Source organism: Leptodactylus fuscus, chromosome 1, assembly GCF_031893055.1.
Source record: "Leptodactylus fuscus isolate aLepFus1 chromosome 1, aLepFus1.hap2, whole genome shotgun sequence".
NCBI lineage: Eukaryota > Metazoa > Chordata > Amphibia > Anura > Leptodactylidae > Leptodactylus > Leptodactylus fuscus.
In genome coordinates, this window is record NC_134265.1 from 281,652,065 (window position 1) to 281,669,566 (window position 17,502).

At 43.8% G+C, this 17,502-nt stretch overlaps 1 protein-coding gene across 2 annotated transcripts; it reads right to left on the reverse strand.

The window, feature by feature from the left end:
• Window positions 1–1,536: 1,536 nt before the first annotated feature.
• On the reverse strand, window positions 1,537–17,153 carry PRMT9 (protein arginine methyltransferase 9). Of its 2 annotated transcripts, none has more exons than XM_075287688.1 (12): window positions 16,850–17,153; window positions 10,632–10,780; window positions 9,869–10,105; window positions 9,074–9,241; window positions 8,164–8,266; window positions 7,973–8,073; window positions 7,328–7,520; window positions 6,724–6,907; window positions 5,604–6,285; window positions 4,346–4,499; window positions 3,334–3,462; window positions 1,537–1,909 (listed from the first exon to the last, which is right to left on the reverse strand). In XM_075287688.1, the coding sequence occupies exons 1-12, from the start codon at window positions 17,045–17,047 to the stop codon at window positions 1,688–1,690; spliced, it is 2,520 nt and encodes an 839-aa protein (XP_075143789.1). In that variant the 5' UTR covers window positions 17,048–17,153; the 3' UTR covers window positions 1,537–1,687. The 2 variants fall into 2 exon arrangements, with proteins under 2 accessions (XP_075143789.1, XP_075143797.1); XM_075287696.1 differs by having other exon boundaries at window positions 1,537–1,904; window positions 3,329–3,462.
• Between the last annotated feature and the right edge of the window lie 349 nt (window positions 17,154–17,502).

Below are 17,502 nucleotides of genomic sequence, written 5' to 3' on the forward strand. Positions count from 1 at the left end.
TTTCCCAAATACCCATGATTGCTGGTGGAATCCTCCACGAGTATGCCATAGATGAGGGAGACAGTATGAGTTGGAGAACTAAATGAGAGGCAAATAAAAAGGTAATGTCCTATGAAAGGCATGAGACGTCTTAAGAGTAGTATAGAAATGGGAAAGCTGAGCATACTGCTAGTGAGAGGAAATGTAGTCAGGGTTTGGGCTTAGTGTGAGTAGTTCAGAACTTGGGGAGGAGGTCGACATGACCCTATGGAATCTAAGGGTGGGTTGACCCACGTAGTGGAAGAGTAAAGAGGAATGGAGAGCAGCAGGGAAGGCTAGCTTACCCGAAATTGGCATCATATGGCCATCATTATGGAAATGTCTCCACACAACACCATTGCAAAAGTCGTCATTTCTTTTGCAGGCTGCATAGAGCAGCCTGCAAAAGAAAAGCACTGCAGGCCGGGGAGCCTTTACAGAAGCTCTAAGGGCGGACCTGAATGAGAACCTCTGCTTGCCAGACCCAAAGAGTGACTGCGGCCGGCCGCCGGCAGGAGCACTGAGGGGATTCCCCGACTGCCAGAGACTCCTCTCAACGCTTCTGCCGGCGGCCGGATCCCCTTCAGGTCCGGCCTCAGTGCTTCAGGGTTGCCCTCTCCCTCTTCTCTCCATGGGCCTGGCAGGAGCGTGGTGATACTGTTCATTTCAAACTGCAGAGGTACTTAAATACTTCTGCTAGCACGCGACACACGCTGGGTGCGGGCCTGAGGTTACGTGGCCACGTCACCCCGCGTGTGAGAGCAGTGGCGTAGGGGGCGGGATCAGTATTCCGGCCCTGCTAGCAGAAGTACCGTAAGTACTTATGCAGTTTGAAATGAACAGCATCGCCACGCTCCTGCCAGGAGCGTGGCGATGCTGCGGCCCAGCACCCGCCCTGGTGTCTGTAACTATGATATTGCTGTAATGACCAGAATATAAGCCGAGGCAGACTTTTTCAGCACAAAAACTATACTGAAAAACTCGGCTTATACTCAAGTATGTACGGTAACTATAAGTGCCGATTTCACGGAGGAGAGAAAGGAAAGTTGTAAGTGGTTGGGTAACAAAGAGCAGATCATCTGCAAATGCTGAGATTTTCAAATGCAGATCACAGACACTGGATATCTGGGTTATTCCTAATGGCCACCAGCAAAATGTTCCATCACCAATGTGTATAGAAAAGGGGATAGGGGACAACCCTGACGGGTACCATTACAAATAATGAGCAGGGAAGAGTGTACCATTCTTCACCCGTATTTATACGTGTAGTGAGCTACAGAATAAGAGTGAGAATAGTAGTACCAAGACTTATCTGTACAAAGGTGTCCTCTAGAAACCTCCAGTCTACTCTATTAAAGGCTTTCTCTGCGTCCAAGGAGAGCAGCATCATAGAAATCAGAGAGCGTCGAACATGATGGATTGCAGATTAGCGCATTATCCCAAGCCTCGCTACAAAGGATGAATCCCCACCAAATAGTGTTTTTCAAAGGCAGATATCAAACAAACACAAAAAATAAAAAAAATTAATTACATTTTATTTATATAGATAAAATTCTATACAATTGAATATATACGAAGAAGAAACTAAGTAGCATATATGCTATATGACAGATACTCCTTGAAATACACAATTCTACTCCAGAGCAGCTATGTTATCCTCCAGAAGTTACTACGATGGTCGTCTCAAAGTCATACTGACATTGCTGTTCTGGAAATGTACTCCAAGTAAGAGTTCTTGCCCTTCATCCACTCTAAAAGGCTCTTCTAACACAAAGGCCGCTTGTTTCCAATGTGACATGTCACTGGAGGTGTCTAAATGAATGTCTTCGTCAAGGTGGAGGCGATACCAGAATGGAATAGCTGTCACTTGTCCTGATTTACAGATTCTTACCTAGAGGAAAGCAGAAAAAAAAAATATATATATGTTCCTGGTTTATGTAACATAGGATGCATTAAAGAAATACACCATCAACACTGCAGGATGTATCTTGTTTTACACAAAAGCAATGGCCACTTGCCAATCTGGATTTTTACATTGTCAATTTCTAGTAATATGACAAGAAGCAGAACTAATCAATGGTTAGCACAACAAATGTGTGAAACAATTGATAAACGTGGTATAAGGCATTTACACCAGCTTTGTGGGCGCAAACAATGCTGGAATTCTGGGACATCACCATTGCTAAATGTGCACCAGTTTATTTTTTTTAATATACACACACACACACACGTATTCTTACAAAATCATAGTACATAAGACAGTAAGAGAGGAAAAAAGTATGCCCAAAAGTTTTTACCCTTTCTCTAACCTGAGCAACCGGGGCCCTCACTTCTATTATTCGCTATTTTAATTAAATATTCTTAAATTTTTCCTCAACTGACAATGAAGCAAAATATTAAAACAGGCTCTCCCGTGGACAATTTTATTCTTGGCCCCACATGGAGTTTGTCATAGGAATGAATAGAAAAAGTGATTTTGATTTGACACATAAACGGTAGGGGCGAGTCCAAGTCCAATCATATGGGACAGAGAAAAACCAGAATGTCTTGTATACCTGTGGTGTAAAGGCCTGAGTAAACATTCAGTATCGTACCATTTAAATTAAGAGAATAAAAATGTTGATGGGCGGCCTCTTTAACCTCTTGTCCATGTACATTGTGATGTTGGGTTTATTGAGCAGGCTCAGGAGCTGGCAGCTTCCAGCACTGGAACTAGTTCAGATCCCAGAATTCTAACTCCTCAGATGCCAAAGTCGATAGATACCCTGCCTGCCATCTGAGCAGTGAGACAGAGGAAGGAGGTTCCTTTAGCCTCAATCTTAATAGATCTAGATCACAAGAAACACTTTATTTTGAATTTATTATTTTTTACGTAAAGCAACCAAAAACTATATAAAATTTGGTATTGTTGTAATCAAACTGACCTAAAGAATGAAGTTAGTCTCCGCATAGATCAAGATTTTTTACATCCATTTAGAAAATCTGTTTAACAGATGCAAAAAACTGACACAGAAGGCCATCTTTTTACACAGGCATTTACATAGAGTTTAAAACAAAAAAAAATATAAAATCTGTTTTTGTCTTATTTTTAGATAGACACACAGTATAGTATACTGCGATTTTGTGTAAAAAAAAAAAAAAAAAATATGATGCAAAAAATACCACAACATTAAAAGTGTAAATATGGCGCAGTTATAGCACATGGAAGGATAGAGTAGGTGGGAAGGTGCCCTACCCTATTCATAAGCTACAAGAAGTAGTATGTAAGTCAAGTAGGTAAAAAGTAAAGAATAATATTACTGATGGTCACATTACCTTTACTTCTGTAGCCAAGTTCAAGTGGTTTGATAATGGATTCATTAAATCCAGCCTAAGCAACTCTATTGGATCGCTTAACTGGACACAAGGCAGGGTAGAGAGATTTAGAAAGACATGAACAGGTACCTGAAAAGAGTAGTTACAGGAACATTAGTAAGGCAAAGTTCGCATTATCTTTATTTTCACCTGCTGTTCTGATGAGTCATAGGATCAGAACAATGGACTGACACACTAATACAACAATGGATGCAGAAGAAGCACATTTTGTCTGCATCCATCATTCACTGTAATATAAAAAACAAGACATGAGCTTTCGTCCATCTTGTTTCTTTACCTTACAAATGGAAGATAAGATCCTGCATGCAAAACTTTATCTTCTGTCTAAAACCATAAACAAGAAGGAAGAAGACATCTTGTTTTTTTACATTACAATCCATCTGCACCATATAAATGTTAGGATCAGAATGATGGATGAAAAACTATGACAGATAGAGCAACGGAAGAAAATTTAGTTCAGTGTTTGACAGAAGTAATAGAATTATAGAAAATAAACAGTCACCACCAATTTTCACATTTAATTGTGGTCTCCTGTACTGTGTTCCTATTGCTGTCATTCTTTGCAGTGACAGGGCAAGGATGCTCCAGAAAAGGAATTTCAAGGTTTTCACTCCTGATTTTAAATTAGGGATTTATTCTTTGTGCAACACCTACAATAAGCACTAAATTGAGGGGGGGGGGCTTCTATTTCAACTATTTTCAGCAGCTCTATAAACCCAATATCTTAATGTATAAGTAGAATAATTCTTGTGCCAATATTTTCTGTGAACATACTGTTGTTTCCACCACAAGCTCGTCAGATTCCACAGGAAAAAATATTGCTGCGTGTAATAAGGACTACACTGTATTGTACGTTCTATTATAATCCTATGGAAACATAATGCTCATCAGGAACAACTTCAGATTTATGTATACTAATATTTGATAGAAGCTATGTACTGTCTCCGCTCACCTTGAACTGGTTAATAGATGGTGCTATGGTAAAGCCCAGGGTAGGTTCTGTGCCTTGAACCGCACTCTCCTGCATTAAAGTATGGGATTCTACCAGCATGCCATGGATTGCCACACACTGAGGAAAGATCTTTCCTCCAGACTGTAGTAAGCACCTAGAACCAGAAAAACGTGTATGTTAGATACATAAAGTACACAAATATACACTAACATGAACAGAGAATAAACCGAATGCAAAAGCGGTACGTAAGCGGTGTGAACATACAAAAAACATGTGAAATGTATATGGTAAAAGGCATTTCCCATTTTAGATTATATTAAATATAATAAAATTAAATCTATGAAATTTTTTGCATACATTCAGGGTTTTTTTTTTAATTATATTTTCTCATCTTTTTCACGATAGCTGCAAGTCAATACTAACAGTAGGGTCAGTTTTCTGTAATACACGTGTAATGTCCCTTCAGTGAATTATGCTGAATTTATTAAGAAACTAGGACCAAGTGTAGATTGTAAGTAAATCTATTCTGCTTAAAATATAATAAATTAGTCTGTTTTGATCATAAAAATGGTGCGATTGGCAAAATGTCTGAGCAAATCAGCCCAAAACTAAGTTGTGTGACTTTCTGATGCCAAATGAATAGTGCATAGGGCTAGATCATTTTCTTCAGCTTCTTCAGTAAAAATTAGGTGAATACTAAACACTGATATTGAAAATCCCTGCACCCCCAGAGCATGCGCCTCTATGACTATAGTCGCGCACCTCATCAGCAGTGGGTAATTCCGAATAAAAAGTCTTGTCTGAAAAGGGGCTCAGTAAGTTTAGGAATCACTGCAAAATTAGTATTTGGACTGTTAAGTTGTTCAACTTTTTTTTTTGAAGCAGGAAACAAACAGCGCTGTTCTCTGTGAAGTGGCTAAACTACATTACTACACCTTAGCTCCCTTTCAAGTAAATGGGAGCTGATCTGCAGTAAATTGGTTTGTCCACTACAAACAGAAGAGCACTGTCTGCTTCCTGCTCCATTCTCTGCATTTCAGCTACTCAGAACAGCGGATCAGTGGGGGTACAAGATGCCAGCTCACCACTGATCTTATAAGAATGACCTAGCTAATGTCATCCCAAAAGAAACCATTAATAATCTATGAGGCCTCACAGCATGTAGTATATGTATTTTTTAGTTGATAAAAAAACTCTTGCAGATTAATTTTCTTTTAGCTAAAAAGGACATGCTTACCAATAGAAATCGCTCACTTACCTTGCTATGGCACATTTCTCCATCACCTCTTGTCTGATCAGACCACATGGTTCAATAACATCTAGAATAATAATGCTCCACAACTTATCAGACTTGGGCCTCTGTAAAACATCATCATTGGCTTCCAGCTGGTTCAGCCAAAATTCCAAACGGTCTTCTGAAATGCCGTTTTTCTCTGATAACCTTTCTAGGGCAACACAGTGCTGCTTTTCTTCAACTGAGCTGTAAGATTTCACTTTCCCAAGTCTTGCAGCAATAAGAGGTAAGATAGAAAATCCTTCCGACACGTCCAGTATATAAAGAGGATCTTCAAAGTCCTGTCTAGGTGCTTCAGCATGATTCTCATTACTAAATGTACCATTCTCCCTGGGTGTCAGGGAAGATATGACTTTACTTATAGCATCCTTAAAGCTCTTGTGGTAAATAACATTGTTGAGCAATGCTATCTCACTGGGCTCCAGAATGCATGCTTGCTGTTCAGTCCCTGTTTGATGTGTGGTGTGAAGACTGGCCAATGCATCACACAAGTCAACCTCATTTTCCAGTGATGTCCCATCAGAAGACATCCTGTCATCCTCCTCTCCAGCTCTAATAACCGTGACTAGATCTAATCTTAAATAACAGTCAGGACAGTGTACATCCAGTACTACAGTATCTCCACGGTTGACACTATAACCATCAGCTGTGGAGGAAAACAATACATGAGTATCTTTAAGGTCATATAAATGGTTAAACATTTTATGTAGACTACATGCCCTCATACAGCTGTGGCAGAGTTAACCCAAACTTCTGCAATTGGTTAAACTGCTGCAGTGTGAGATCTTATCACAGATGACAACAGGTTATTGCAGAAGTTTGGGTTAACTCTGCTACACCTGTACATACAAACACGTGTGCACTGAATACTGCTATTATAGTAACATGACCGTTCTGTCTGGGAAATGGGGTCTGTGTGGGGGTTACCTGACTTAAAAGTCCCACCTACCCAACCCTTTGCTCTCCCCTTCTCATGTATTTTATGATCAGCCTGTGCTTGTATCCATAATATGGTTAACTATTTTCTAGTCAAATTCCACGTTTTTACCAAATTTAAAGCAATAAATAAAAATATATTATTCACCAGGGAGATTTTGGATAGGGAATACAGCTTGTTCCCAGCATGTCTCTTCACTAGGTCCTGTTGACAGATTGTGTTCGCTATCCAGATGTAAGACAAACCAAGTTATAAAACAGTCAAGCTGACCTGGTTCTTGGACCAGAACCGAGATCCTACAGGACTTTCCAGAAGCAATGCTTTCCAAATCCTAGCATTAAAAACAAAAGGCAGCATGTAAGAATCTCTTTTGTACTGACATAGAAATGTATTGGCATGATGAAAAGTATATATAAAAGGGGAGCTTGACCTATGTTATCATCTATAGGGAGCCCATCATTAGATTATCTATCTAGTTATCTATCCTATTGTGTGCACAGAGCTTTGCAAATAAAAGGGCACATTATCTATAAAAGTCTATGTTACTCACAGACTAGTAACATCTCACAGCCACAAGCCTATGGTTAACAGTTTTCTCCCTATCCAATACTGAGAAGCTGTCATTGATCTCTACAGAAAAGTATGGTGTCAAAAAAAAGAAATCCCTTAGGAGGTTACAACATATCATTTATCAAGCACAAGTACATCCAGCTGTTCAACATATAACAGAAAATCTGGTTGTAATGTTTACCTGGAGGTTATTAAAGTCTACAGTCAGTGCCAGGAAGGGCTGGCTCAATGCTCTGTAACCCCCAGGCACTCTGCTTATCTTTTCTGTAGCATACGGCTCATTTACATCACTAGATTTGTGACTACAATGTACAGGACTGGAAAACTGCACAGCTTCTTCTACCACCAGACCGGCAACTTCATTCACAAACACCCTGGGTAAAAGAAATTATGAAAAAAAGAATGCAGAGATTTTTTATTTTTACCCAGTGTCACTACGTAAGAGCTATAACATTTATTTATTTTTTGTTAGCATGAAGAGCTGTATTTTTTAAAATAATTTGTTAACACATGTTTTATAATTATATATATATATATATATATATATATATATATATATATATATATATATATATATACATACATACACACACACACTTTATATTGGGGGGGGGGGGGTGGAATAGGAGTTGTGGCATAAATAAAACTTTTACATTTTGCACCATGAAGTATGGTGCACCCGAACCCCCACACAGATCAGATGTTGTTACAGCCTCGGTGCCGAAGCTGCTAGTTGAAGGATAGTGCATATAGGCTGCTTCTACAGTATATCAATTGTCAAACATTTCAATTAATAAGAATATTCTAAGATCACACATTCACTAACCTGTGATGCCTGCGAATCTCAGGACATTCCACAACCATGCCATACACTACAGCACCAGCAGGTATGACTTGTCCATATCCATCACAGGTTGAATCTTTGGGCTGAATAAGAAAAAAAAAAAAAAGGTCTTATTAAAAGCTGGATATCACATGTAACAACAAGTAAAAACTCATTATTTATCATTTGCTAACCTTAGGCTCTAGGAGCAAGTTTTTCCAGGCATGGATTAGAGTTTCCAGAATACCTTCACCAAACAAACCAGCATCTACTGTCTCTGTGACAACCAGTGATACCCTACAGGGAAATAAACATACAGAAAAATGAACTACACTTGCATTAAAAGAGCTGACCCAAAAACAACATTTTTCCCCATATCTTAGGGTGTCTGCTCACTGGAGGTGCTGGGAGCCCCACCACATGAGAATATGGATTGGCAGAGTCTGTTTATGTTGAGAGTCTAATTCTATATGGAACATAACTCCAACACCCACATACTGACTCTGCCCTAGCCACTCTCCATGGTAGGAAACTTGGCGATAAAAAGGTGGAGGGGGGATGGCTATTATCAGAAGTGAACATATGTTTTCAATAGGGAGTCTCAGATCATGCATCACCAATAACATCCACATTTTACAGATTGCTACAATATGAGTACTAAAACTGACATAGGCACACCTACCATGGGTACATAGTGTTAAACATCCATCCAGAAATAAAAACAAGTAAGCATTTTCACAAACCTGAATTGATAATATAATAAAATGTATTTCAACCCACAATATTGGTTGTATTACATTTTAACCGGACATTTGAATGGTTGGGCTTGGATTTTGTATTGTGTTTGTTGTTATTTTCTGAGCATGATCAATGGCTGAAGATGGTGAGTGATATTATGTCTCAGGTTATTTAATATGTTAACAAACAGTTACATCTATGGTCTTACAATCGGCCCTTTGAAGGTAACAATTATGCTGATGTTGTCCTCAGTAAAAACGAGTTTGACTCCCCTGACATATTACGTAAAACTGTGAAACGTCCTCTAACTGAAGAATGACTTATGACTTTATAACGCTTTTCAGAACTAATCTGCTTGCTACCTACTTTTCAGGTAAGTGTTCAGGGACACGAACATCATGAGACTTCATGTGCAGAAGCTTGATCTTGCCATCCATGTGATTGGTTGCCACCACCTCACAGGCCAGGTCGTACATAGTCTTGGAGACTTCACAGGCATAAACATGGGGGGCACCAGCACTTTGTGCAAACATGCTAAAAAATATGCATATAAATAAATCTTTTTAGTTGGGATATTAACATGTGGTAGGCGATACACAAAGATATTATGCACAACAGTATTTAATATTAAGTACAAGAGTAACAGGTTTAATTCAGATAGAAAGAAATGGGATTCATGGAGTCTCATTTCACTTTTGTCATGTGTTCTCATGCTGACCACCAAGAATTATATCCCAGTCTGTTCTCTCAAGAGTGTAACCATAGAAAACTCCTTTCACACAGTCATAAAGGAGAAAATGACAGCTCAGCATCCTTGACTGTATATTTATTTATGGTCACTTAGAATATCTTGAAGAACACAAGTGGGAGTATAATTACATTGTACCTCCACAAGAAGAGATGATATCTATAGTAGCCCTCGTGATGCAAGGCTAAGATATCATGGGATAGATAGAGCACAGAGAAAGAAAATATATAACTCAAGGTTGCATCTACAGAAACAGACACAAAGATAAGCTGAAGAGCGAAGAGTGCAATGCACATAATATTAGAGTAAAATACAACCAATTAAGGGGTTCAGCAATGGAAAAAGGTGTTTCAGCAAAGACTGCTTCTTTAAAATACTACATGACAAAAATTGGTATCACGCTCTTGACTTACCTAAGTATCCCTGTGCCCGTTCCAATATCCAACACAGTTTTGCAGCCAGCCTGTACGGCATTTTCAATGGCTTTCTGATACATCTGATTCCTCTTGACATCGTTGAGCATTACAAAATGCCAGCGTTCCACAAGCCAATTTGCAACACGGTAGAAGTTTTCTTTGGCGTCGGCCGAATTTGGGTTCAGTTTAACAGCTTTGTAAAAATAACCAGCGGCTTCATCACGAAATCCCAATCTATGATAGTTAAGGAAATGTAGTTAAAATTATTAATCATGTAATCTGCAGACAAAGCCACAGATTATAATAGTTATAAATAATTATTTAACGGGATCCTATCATTCACACGACATTGTTTCTAAGTGCCACGTCGGAATAGCCTTAAGAAAGGTATGCTAATTTGCATACCGAGAGAAAGCGGGATTGTAGGCGAACGGCGGCGTGGAGAAGACGACGAAAGGTAGGAGACGAATAGCCTTTCTTAAGGCTATTCTGAAGGTGGCACTTAGAAGAAATGTCCCTTTAAATGGAGTGTCTGCAGAACCCAGCATATCAACCATGCACTGTATATAGATAGGTTAAGGTCACCTGAATTAGATGGCATGAAAGTGTGCCTCTGGTGCCAAGAGAGCATTGTTTTTGTCAAAATTCAAACAAGCTCCAATCATTGCTCCAGAGAGGAAAGTGATAACGCCCTCCTTGCTCCAAAAAGTTCATTTGCTCATTTCATAGATAGAGTTTCCCATTATAAAAGATATCTCACCTGAATAGCTGTTCTCCCATACTGTTGCAGATAACATCATCATTTGGAAAGAGTTCAAGGGCTTGCTCATAACAACTGAATAAGTCTTGACTGCGGCTTAAGGCATACAACTCTTCTGCCCATTTGAAAAGGGCATACTGAAAAGTCTCCTATAAAACATAGCAGGTATAAGCAAGATATAGAACAGAACTATTAGAAGAGCTAAAAAAGAATTTTTTTTATTTATTTTTTTTAACTGAAAGCGTACCTGTCACTTCATTTGACACTAAGTCTGGTTATTAAGTCATATAGTCTGTTTTAGCAGTGTACCCCTCAACATGTTATATTTGTAGTTTTCTCACAGCTGGTAGTTGGAGACTAGTTTCCATACAACAAGTACTGGAGAATTCGCTCCATAAGGCCTTGGCCCCACGTGGTGTAAACGCCGCGATAAAAGTTGCGGCGTTTTACAGTCAGAGCAAAGTGGATGGGATTAAAGCGAACTTCCATCCAACTTTGCAGTAAAAACTGCTCTGCAGACACAACGCGATCTCCAAAACCGTTGCAGCATGTCAATTATACCTATGGGGAAACCGTTGACGTTTCCATAGGTATAATTGAAACAGAAAGTCCACAGAGGAAACCTCTGAAGTTTCTGTCCAGAGTGCTGCAGGAAGAACCACGAAGTGTTGCCAGTGTGGTTTTTCCCACAGTGCTTTTTTCGCTGTGGGACGCAACGTGGGGCCTTAGCCTGTCTCTCACTTGAAAACAGCTCCAGTATAACGCAGGCAATTTACAGAACATATAGAGAAGTACCAACCTGTACAAAAATGAGTAAAGTGTATAGATGTGATACAAAGCTTCTATGTAGCTCCAGCATCAAACAAGGCGATTCAGCATCCAATTGTTGGGAATGAACACTTGTACAAGTATTGGTTACAGGCAACTAGCCTGTCTAATAAAGCCGAAAAAAATCACCCAATAAAGTAGCACTTGCAAATTCATTGCGTGATCTTCTCATTTTGACAGGACAAAATCAATCAATCATTGTTTGTCGGTAGCATATCAGCCAGTCTAATTTTGAATGCCACTGACAGACAATGAATGTATATGCAGGGAAAGCGATCAATTCCCCTGTATGTCCTCTGTATCGGCCTCTGTTAAATGATAGCTGGTATAATATATTCTACTTTCTTATAATTGGCTCTACTATTCATTTATGCAAAGTTTGCTGAAACAACAGGGCCTAATGAAACAACAGGGCCTAATGAAACAACAGGGCCTTACTGAAACAACAGGGCCTTACTGAAACAACAGGGCCTTACTGAAACAACAGGGCCTACTGAAACAACAGGGCCTTACTGAAACAACAGGGCCTTACTGAAACAACAGGGCCTTACTGAAACAACAGGGCCTTACTGAAACAACAGGGCCTTACTGAAACAACAGGGCCTTACTGAAACAACAGGGCCTTACTGAAACAACAGGGCCTTACTGAAACAACAGGGCCTTACTGAAACAACAGGGCCTTACTGAAACAACAGGGCCTTACTGAAACAACAGGGCCTTACTGAAACAACAGGGCCTTACTGAAACAACAGGGCCTTACTGAAACAACAGGGCCTTACTGAAACAACAGGGCCTTACTGAAACAACAGGGCCTTACTGAAACAACAGGGCCTTACTGAAACAACAGGGCCTTACTGAAACAACAGGGCCTACTGAAGCAATGTTTAGGCAAAAGCTGCTGTGCCTAATGAAGATGCAAATAGGGAGCTCCTCCACTGAGGAAGTAGAGGACAAAACCATGTTCCTTTGCAGGAAGTGGAGAAGGAAAAGCTGCTGTGCCTATAGAGGAAATAGCTCTGTCTTGATGGCTGTAAAAGTAGATGGAACATGGCAGGACACAATTTATAGGTGGCTGGCAGGACTTTATCTTCCACCTAAAGCAATAAACATCGGCATCCAGTCGCAGCTAGCCATTTTTGGACCGGATTCTGAGGTGGACTCTGCATCAATATCCGGTCCAAAAAACCCTGTGTGAACTTACCCTAAGGCCGGTTTCACACAGGGTTTTTTGGGGGAAAATTTGAGGCGGAGGCAGCCTCAGATTCGGGTCCAAAAAACGGCTAGCCACGACTGGATGCCGATGCAGTGCGCAGCTGAATCAGTTGTGGAATCCATCTGAAGAAAGTATGTCGCTTCTTTTTTCCACAAGCGGGAACAGACCACTCGCGGAAAAAGGAAATGACTAGCTCCCACTGATTTCAATGGGAGGCGGTTTTTGAGTCGGATTCTGGTGCGGATTCCGCGTCAAATTCCAGCCCAAAAACCGGCCTAAATGTACTGCTGAAGAGCCTGCTACACATAAGGGGTCATCTCCTAGCCATCCTGCCATTTACAGGCTGGGGCAGAAAGTGGAGTAGAAAACTATAGCCTCGGACGAACTGGTCAGCTGGGTAGTCACTATAGCCTCGGACGAACTGGTCAGCTGGGTAGTCACTATAGCCTCGGACGAACTGGTCAGCTGGGTAGTCACTATAGCCTCGGACGAACTGGTCAGCTGGGTAGTCACTATAGCCTCGGACGAACTGGTCAGCTGGGTAGTCACTATAGCCTCGGACGAACTGGTCAGCTGGGTAGTCACTATAGCCTCGGACGAACTGGTCAGCTGGGTAGTCACTATAGCCTCGGACGAACTGGTCAGCTGGGTAGTCACTATAGCCTCGGACGAACTGGTCAGCTGGGTAGTCACTATAGCCTCGGACGAACTGGTCAGCTGGGTAGTCACTATAGCCTCGGACGAACTGGTCAGCTGGGTAGTCACTATAGCCTCGGACGAACTGGTCAGCTGGGTAGTCACTATAGCCTCGGACGAACTGGTCAGCTGGGTAGTCACTATAGCCTCGGACGAACTGGTCAGCTGGGTAGTCACTATAGCCTCGGACGAACTGGTCAGCTGGGTAGTCACTATAGCCTCGGACGAACTGGTCAGCTGGGTAGTCACTATAGCCTCGGACGAACTGGTCAGCTGGGTAGTCACTATAGCCTCGGACGAACTGGTCAGCTGGGTAGTCACTATAGCCTCGGACGAACTGGTCAGCTGGGTAGTCACTATAGCCTCGGACGAACTGGTCAGCTGGGTAGTCACTATAGCCTCGGACGAACTGGTCAGCTGGGTAGTCACTATAGCCTCGGACGAACTGGTCAGCTGGGTAGTCACTATAGCCTCGGACGAACTGGTCAGCTGGGTAGTCACTATAGCCTCGGACGAACTGGTCAGCTGGGTAGTCACTATAGCCTCGGACGAACTGGTCAGCTGGGTAGTCACTATAGCCTCGGACGAACTGGTCAGCTGGGTAGTCACTATAGCCTCGGACGAACTGGTCAGCTGGGTAGTCACTATAGCCTCGGACGAACTGGTCAGCTGGGTAGTCACTATAGCCTCGGACGAACTGGTCAGCTGGGTAGTCACTATAGCCTCGGACGAACTGGTCAGCTGGGTAGTCACTATAGCCTCGGACGAACTGGTCAGCTGGGTAGTCACTATAGCCTCGGACGAACTGGTCAGCTGGGTAGTCACTATAGCCTCGGACGAACTGGTCAGCTGGGTAGTCACTATAGCCTCGGACGAACTGGTCAGCTGGGTAGTCACTATAGCCTCGGACGAACTGGTCAGCTGGGTAGTCACTATAGCCTCGGACGAACTGGTCAGCTGGGTAGTCACTATAGCCTCGGACGAACTGGTCAGCTGGGTAGTCACTATAGCCTCGGACGAACTGGTCAGCTGGGTAGTCACTATAGCCTCGGACGAACTGGTCAGCTGGGTAGTCACTATAGCCTCGGACGAACTGGTCAGCTGGGTAGTCACTATAGCCTCGGACGAACTGGTCAGCTGGGTAGTCACTATAGCCTCGGACGAACTGGTCAGCTGGGTAGTCACTATAGCCTCGGACGAACTGGTCAGCTGGGTAGTCACTATAGCCTCGGACGAACTGGTCAGCTGGGTAGTCACTATAGCCTCGGACGAACTGGTCAGCTGGGTAGTCACTATAGCCTCGGACGAACTGGTCAGCTGGGTAGTCACTATAGCCTCGGACGAACTGGTCAGCTGGGTAGTCACTATAGCCTCGGACGAACTGGTCAGCTGGGTAGTCACTATAGCCTCGGACGAACTGGTCAGCTGGGTAGTCACTATAGCCTCGGACGAACTGGTCAGCTGGGTAGTCACTATAGCCTCGGACGAACTGGTCAGCTGGGTAGTCACTATAGCCTCGGACGAACTGGTCAGCTGGGTAGTCACTATAGCCTCGGACGAACTGGTCAGCTGGGTAGTCACTATAGCCTCGGACGAACTGGTCAGCTGGGTAGTCACTATAGCCTCGGACGAACTGGTCAGCTGGGTAGTCACTATAGCCTCGGACGAACTGGTCAGCTGGGTAGTCACTATAGCCTCGGACGAACTGGTCAGCTGGGTAGTCACTATAGCCTCGGACGAACTGGTCAGCTGGGTAGTCACTATAGCCTCGGACGAACTGGTCAGCTGGGTAGTCACTATAGCCTCGGACGAACTGGTCAGCTGGGTAGTCACTATAGCCTCGGACGAACTGGTCAGCTGGGTAGTCACTATAGCCTCGGACGAACTGGTCAGCTGGGTAGTCACTATAGCCTCGGACGAACTGGTCAGCTGGGTAGTCACTATAGCCTCGGACGAACTGGTCAGCTGGGTAGTCACTATAGCCTCGGACGAACTGGTCAGCTGGGTAGTCACTATAGCCTCGGACGAACTGGTCAGCTGGGTAGTCACTATAGCCTCGGACGAACTGGTCAGCTGGGTAGTCACTATAGCCTCGGACGAACTGGTCAGCTGGGTAGTCACTATAGCCTCGGACGAACTGGTCAGCTGGGTAGTCACTATAGCCTCGGACGAACTGGTCAGCTGGGTAGTCACTATAGCCTCGGACGAACTGGTCAGCTGGGTAGTCACTATAGCCTCGGACGAACTGGTCAGCTGGGTAGTCACTATAGCCTCGGACGAACTGGTCAGCTGGGTAGTCACTATAGCCTCGGACGAACTGGTCAGCTGGGTAGTCACTATAGCCTCGGACGAACTGGTCAGCTGGGTAGTCACTATAGCCTCGGACGAACTGGTCAGCTGGTTAGTCACTATAGCCTCGGACGAACTGGTCAGCTGGGTAGTCACTATAGCCTCGGACGAACTGGTCAGCTGGGTAGTCACTATAGCCTCGGACGAACTGGTCAGCTGGGTAGTCACTATAGCCTCGGACGAACTGGTCAGCTGGGTAGTCACTATAGCCTCGGACGAACTGGTCAGCTGGGTAGTCACTATAGCCTCGGACGAACTGGTCAGCTGGGTAGTCACTATAGCATCGGACGAACTGGTCAGCTGGGTAGTCACTATAGCCTCGGACGAACTGGTCAGCTGGGTAGTCACTATAGCATCGGACGAACTGGTCAGCTGGGTAGTCACTATAGCCTCGGACGAACTGGTCAGCTGGTTAGTCACTATAGCCTCGGACGAACTGGTCAGCTGGGTAGTCACTATAGCCTCGGACGAACTGGTCAGCTGGGTAGTCACTATAGCCTCGGACGAACTGGTCAGCTGGGTAGTCACTATAGCCTCGGACGAACTGGTCAGCTGGGTAGTCACTATAGCCTCGGACGAACTGGTCAGCTGGGTAGTCACTATAGCCTCGGACGAACTGGTCAGCTGGGTAGTCACTATAGCATTGGACGAGAGCATTGGACGAACTGGTCAGCTGAGTAGTCACTATAGCATCGGACGAACTGGTCAGCTGGGTAGTCACTATAGCATCGGACGAACTGGTCAGCTGGGTAGTCACTATAGCATCGGACGAACTGGTCAGCTGGGTAGTCACTATAGCATCGGACGAACTGGTCAGCTGGGTAGTCACTATAGCATCGGACGAACTGGTCAGCTGGGTAGTCACTATAGCATCGGACGAACTGGTCAGCTGGGTAGTCACTATAGCATCGGACGAACTGGTCAGCTGGGTAGTCACTATAGCATCGGACGAACTGGTCAGCTGGGTAGTCACGTCCAATATAATTGGTAGGTGTAACCACACATACTAAGAGTGCAATTATTCTACACAGCTTACCGCTATGTCTAACACATGGGGCCTGACAAAACATAGAAGGCGTTCACCACAAACAGCTGCCATGCTGGCCTGGACACTTATACGTCTGGTTGATACCTTGAAGTCTTCCTTCAGTTCCGGAGCCAGGCTAAGCACCAGCAGGAAGTGGGCATAAGCAGTGCCATAGTCCCGGGCCCGCAGACACTGCTCAGCGCTATGCACAGACCGGGCTATCAGGTCCCTCCTGCTGGCAGCCTGGCCTGCCTTACGCTCTTTGCGACCCTTTCTTCTGCCAGCCCCATTCACTTCTGCCATGATGCCTCGTCAGTCACCAGCCGGCATGTGCTGCCATCTCCTCACTGTACAATACGCACGAGCCGCGCGTAATATGGAGCACGGGAACTTTCCTCACTAGCAATGATCAATTGGTCGTGACTAGAGTGGAGTTGCTCCTGGTAGGTATGATGTCAAAGGAAGGGGCGTGGCCTCTCGGAGGAGGGCGGAGTTTCGGCCATCACTGCTCTGTGCTGTGTAGAGTAAGCCGGAGCAGAGCACATGGAGCTGGAGAACAGAAAGCAGAGAGGATTGTAACGTGGTAATGGAGGATGGAAGGGGAGAGACAGGTTTGTTTTACATGAGACGGCATGTTGGATGAGGCTGAGGGAAGGATTGATGTAGTTGCATGGGACTGCATGTTGGATGAGGCTGAGGGGGAAGAGAGTGATGTAGTTACATGGGCCTGCACGTTGGATGAGGCTGAGGGGGAAGCG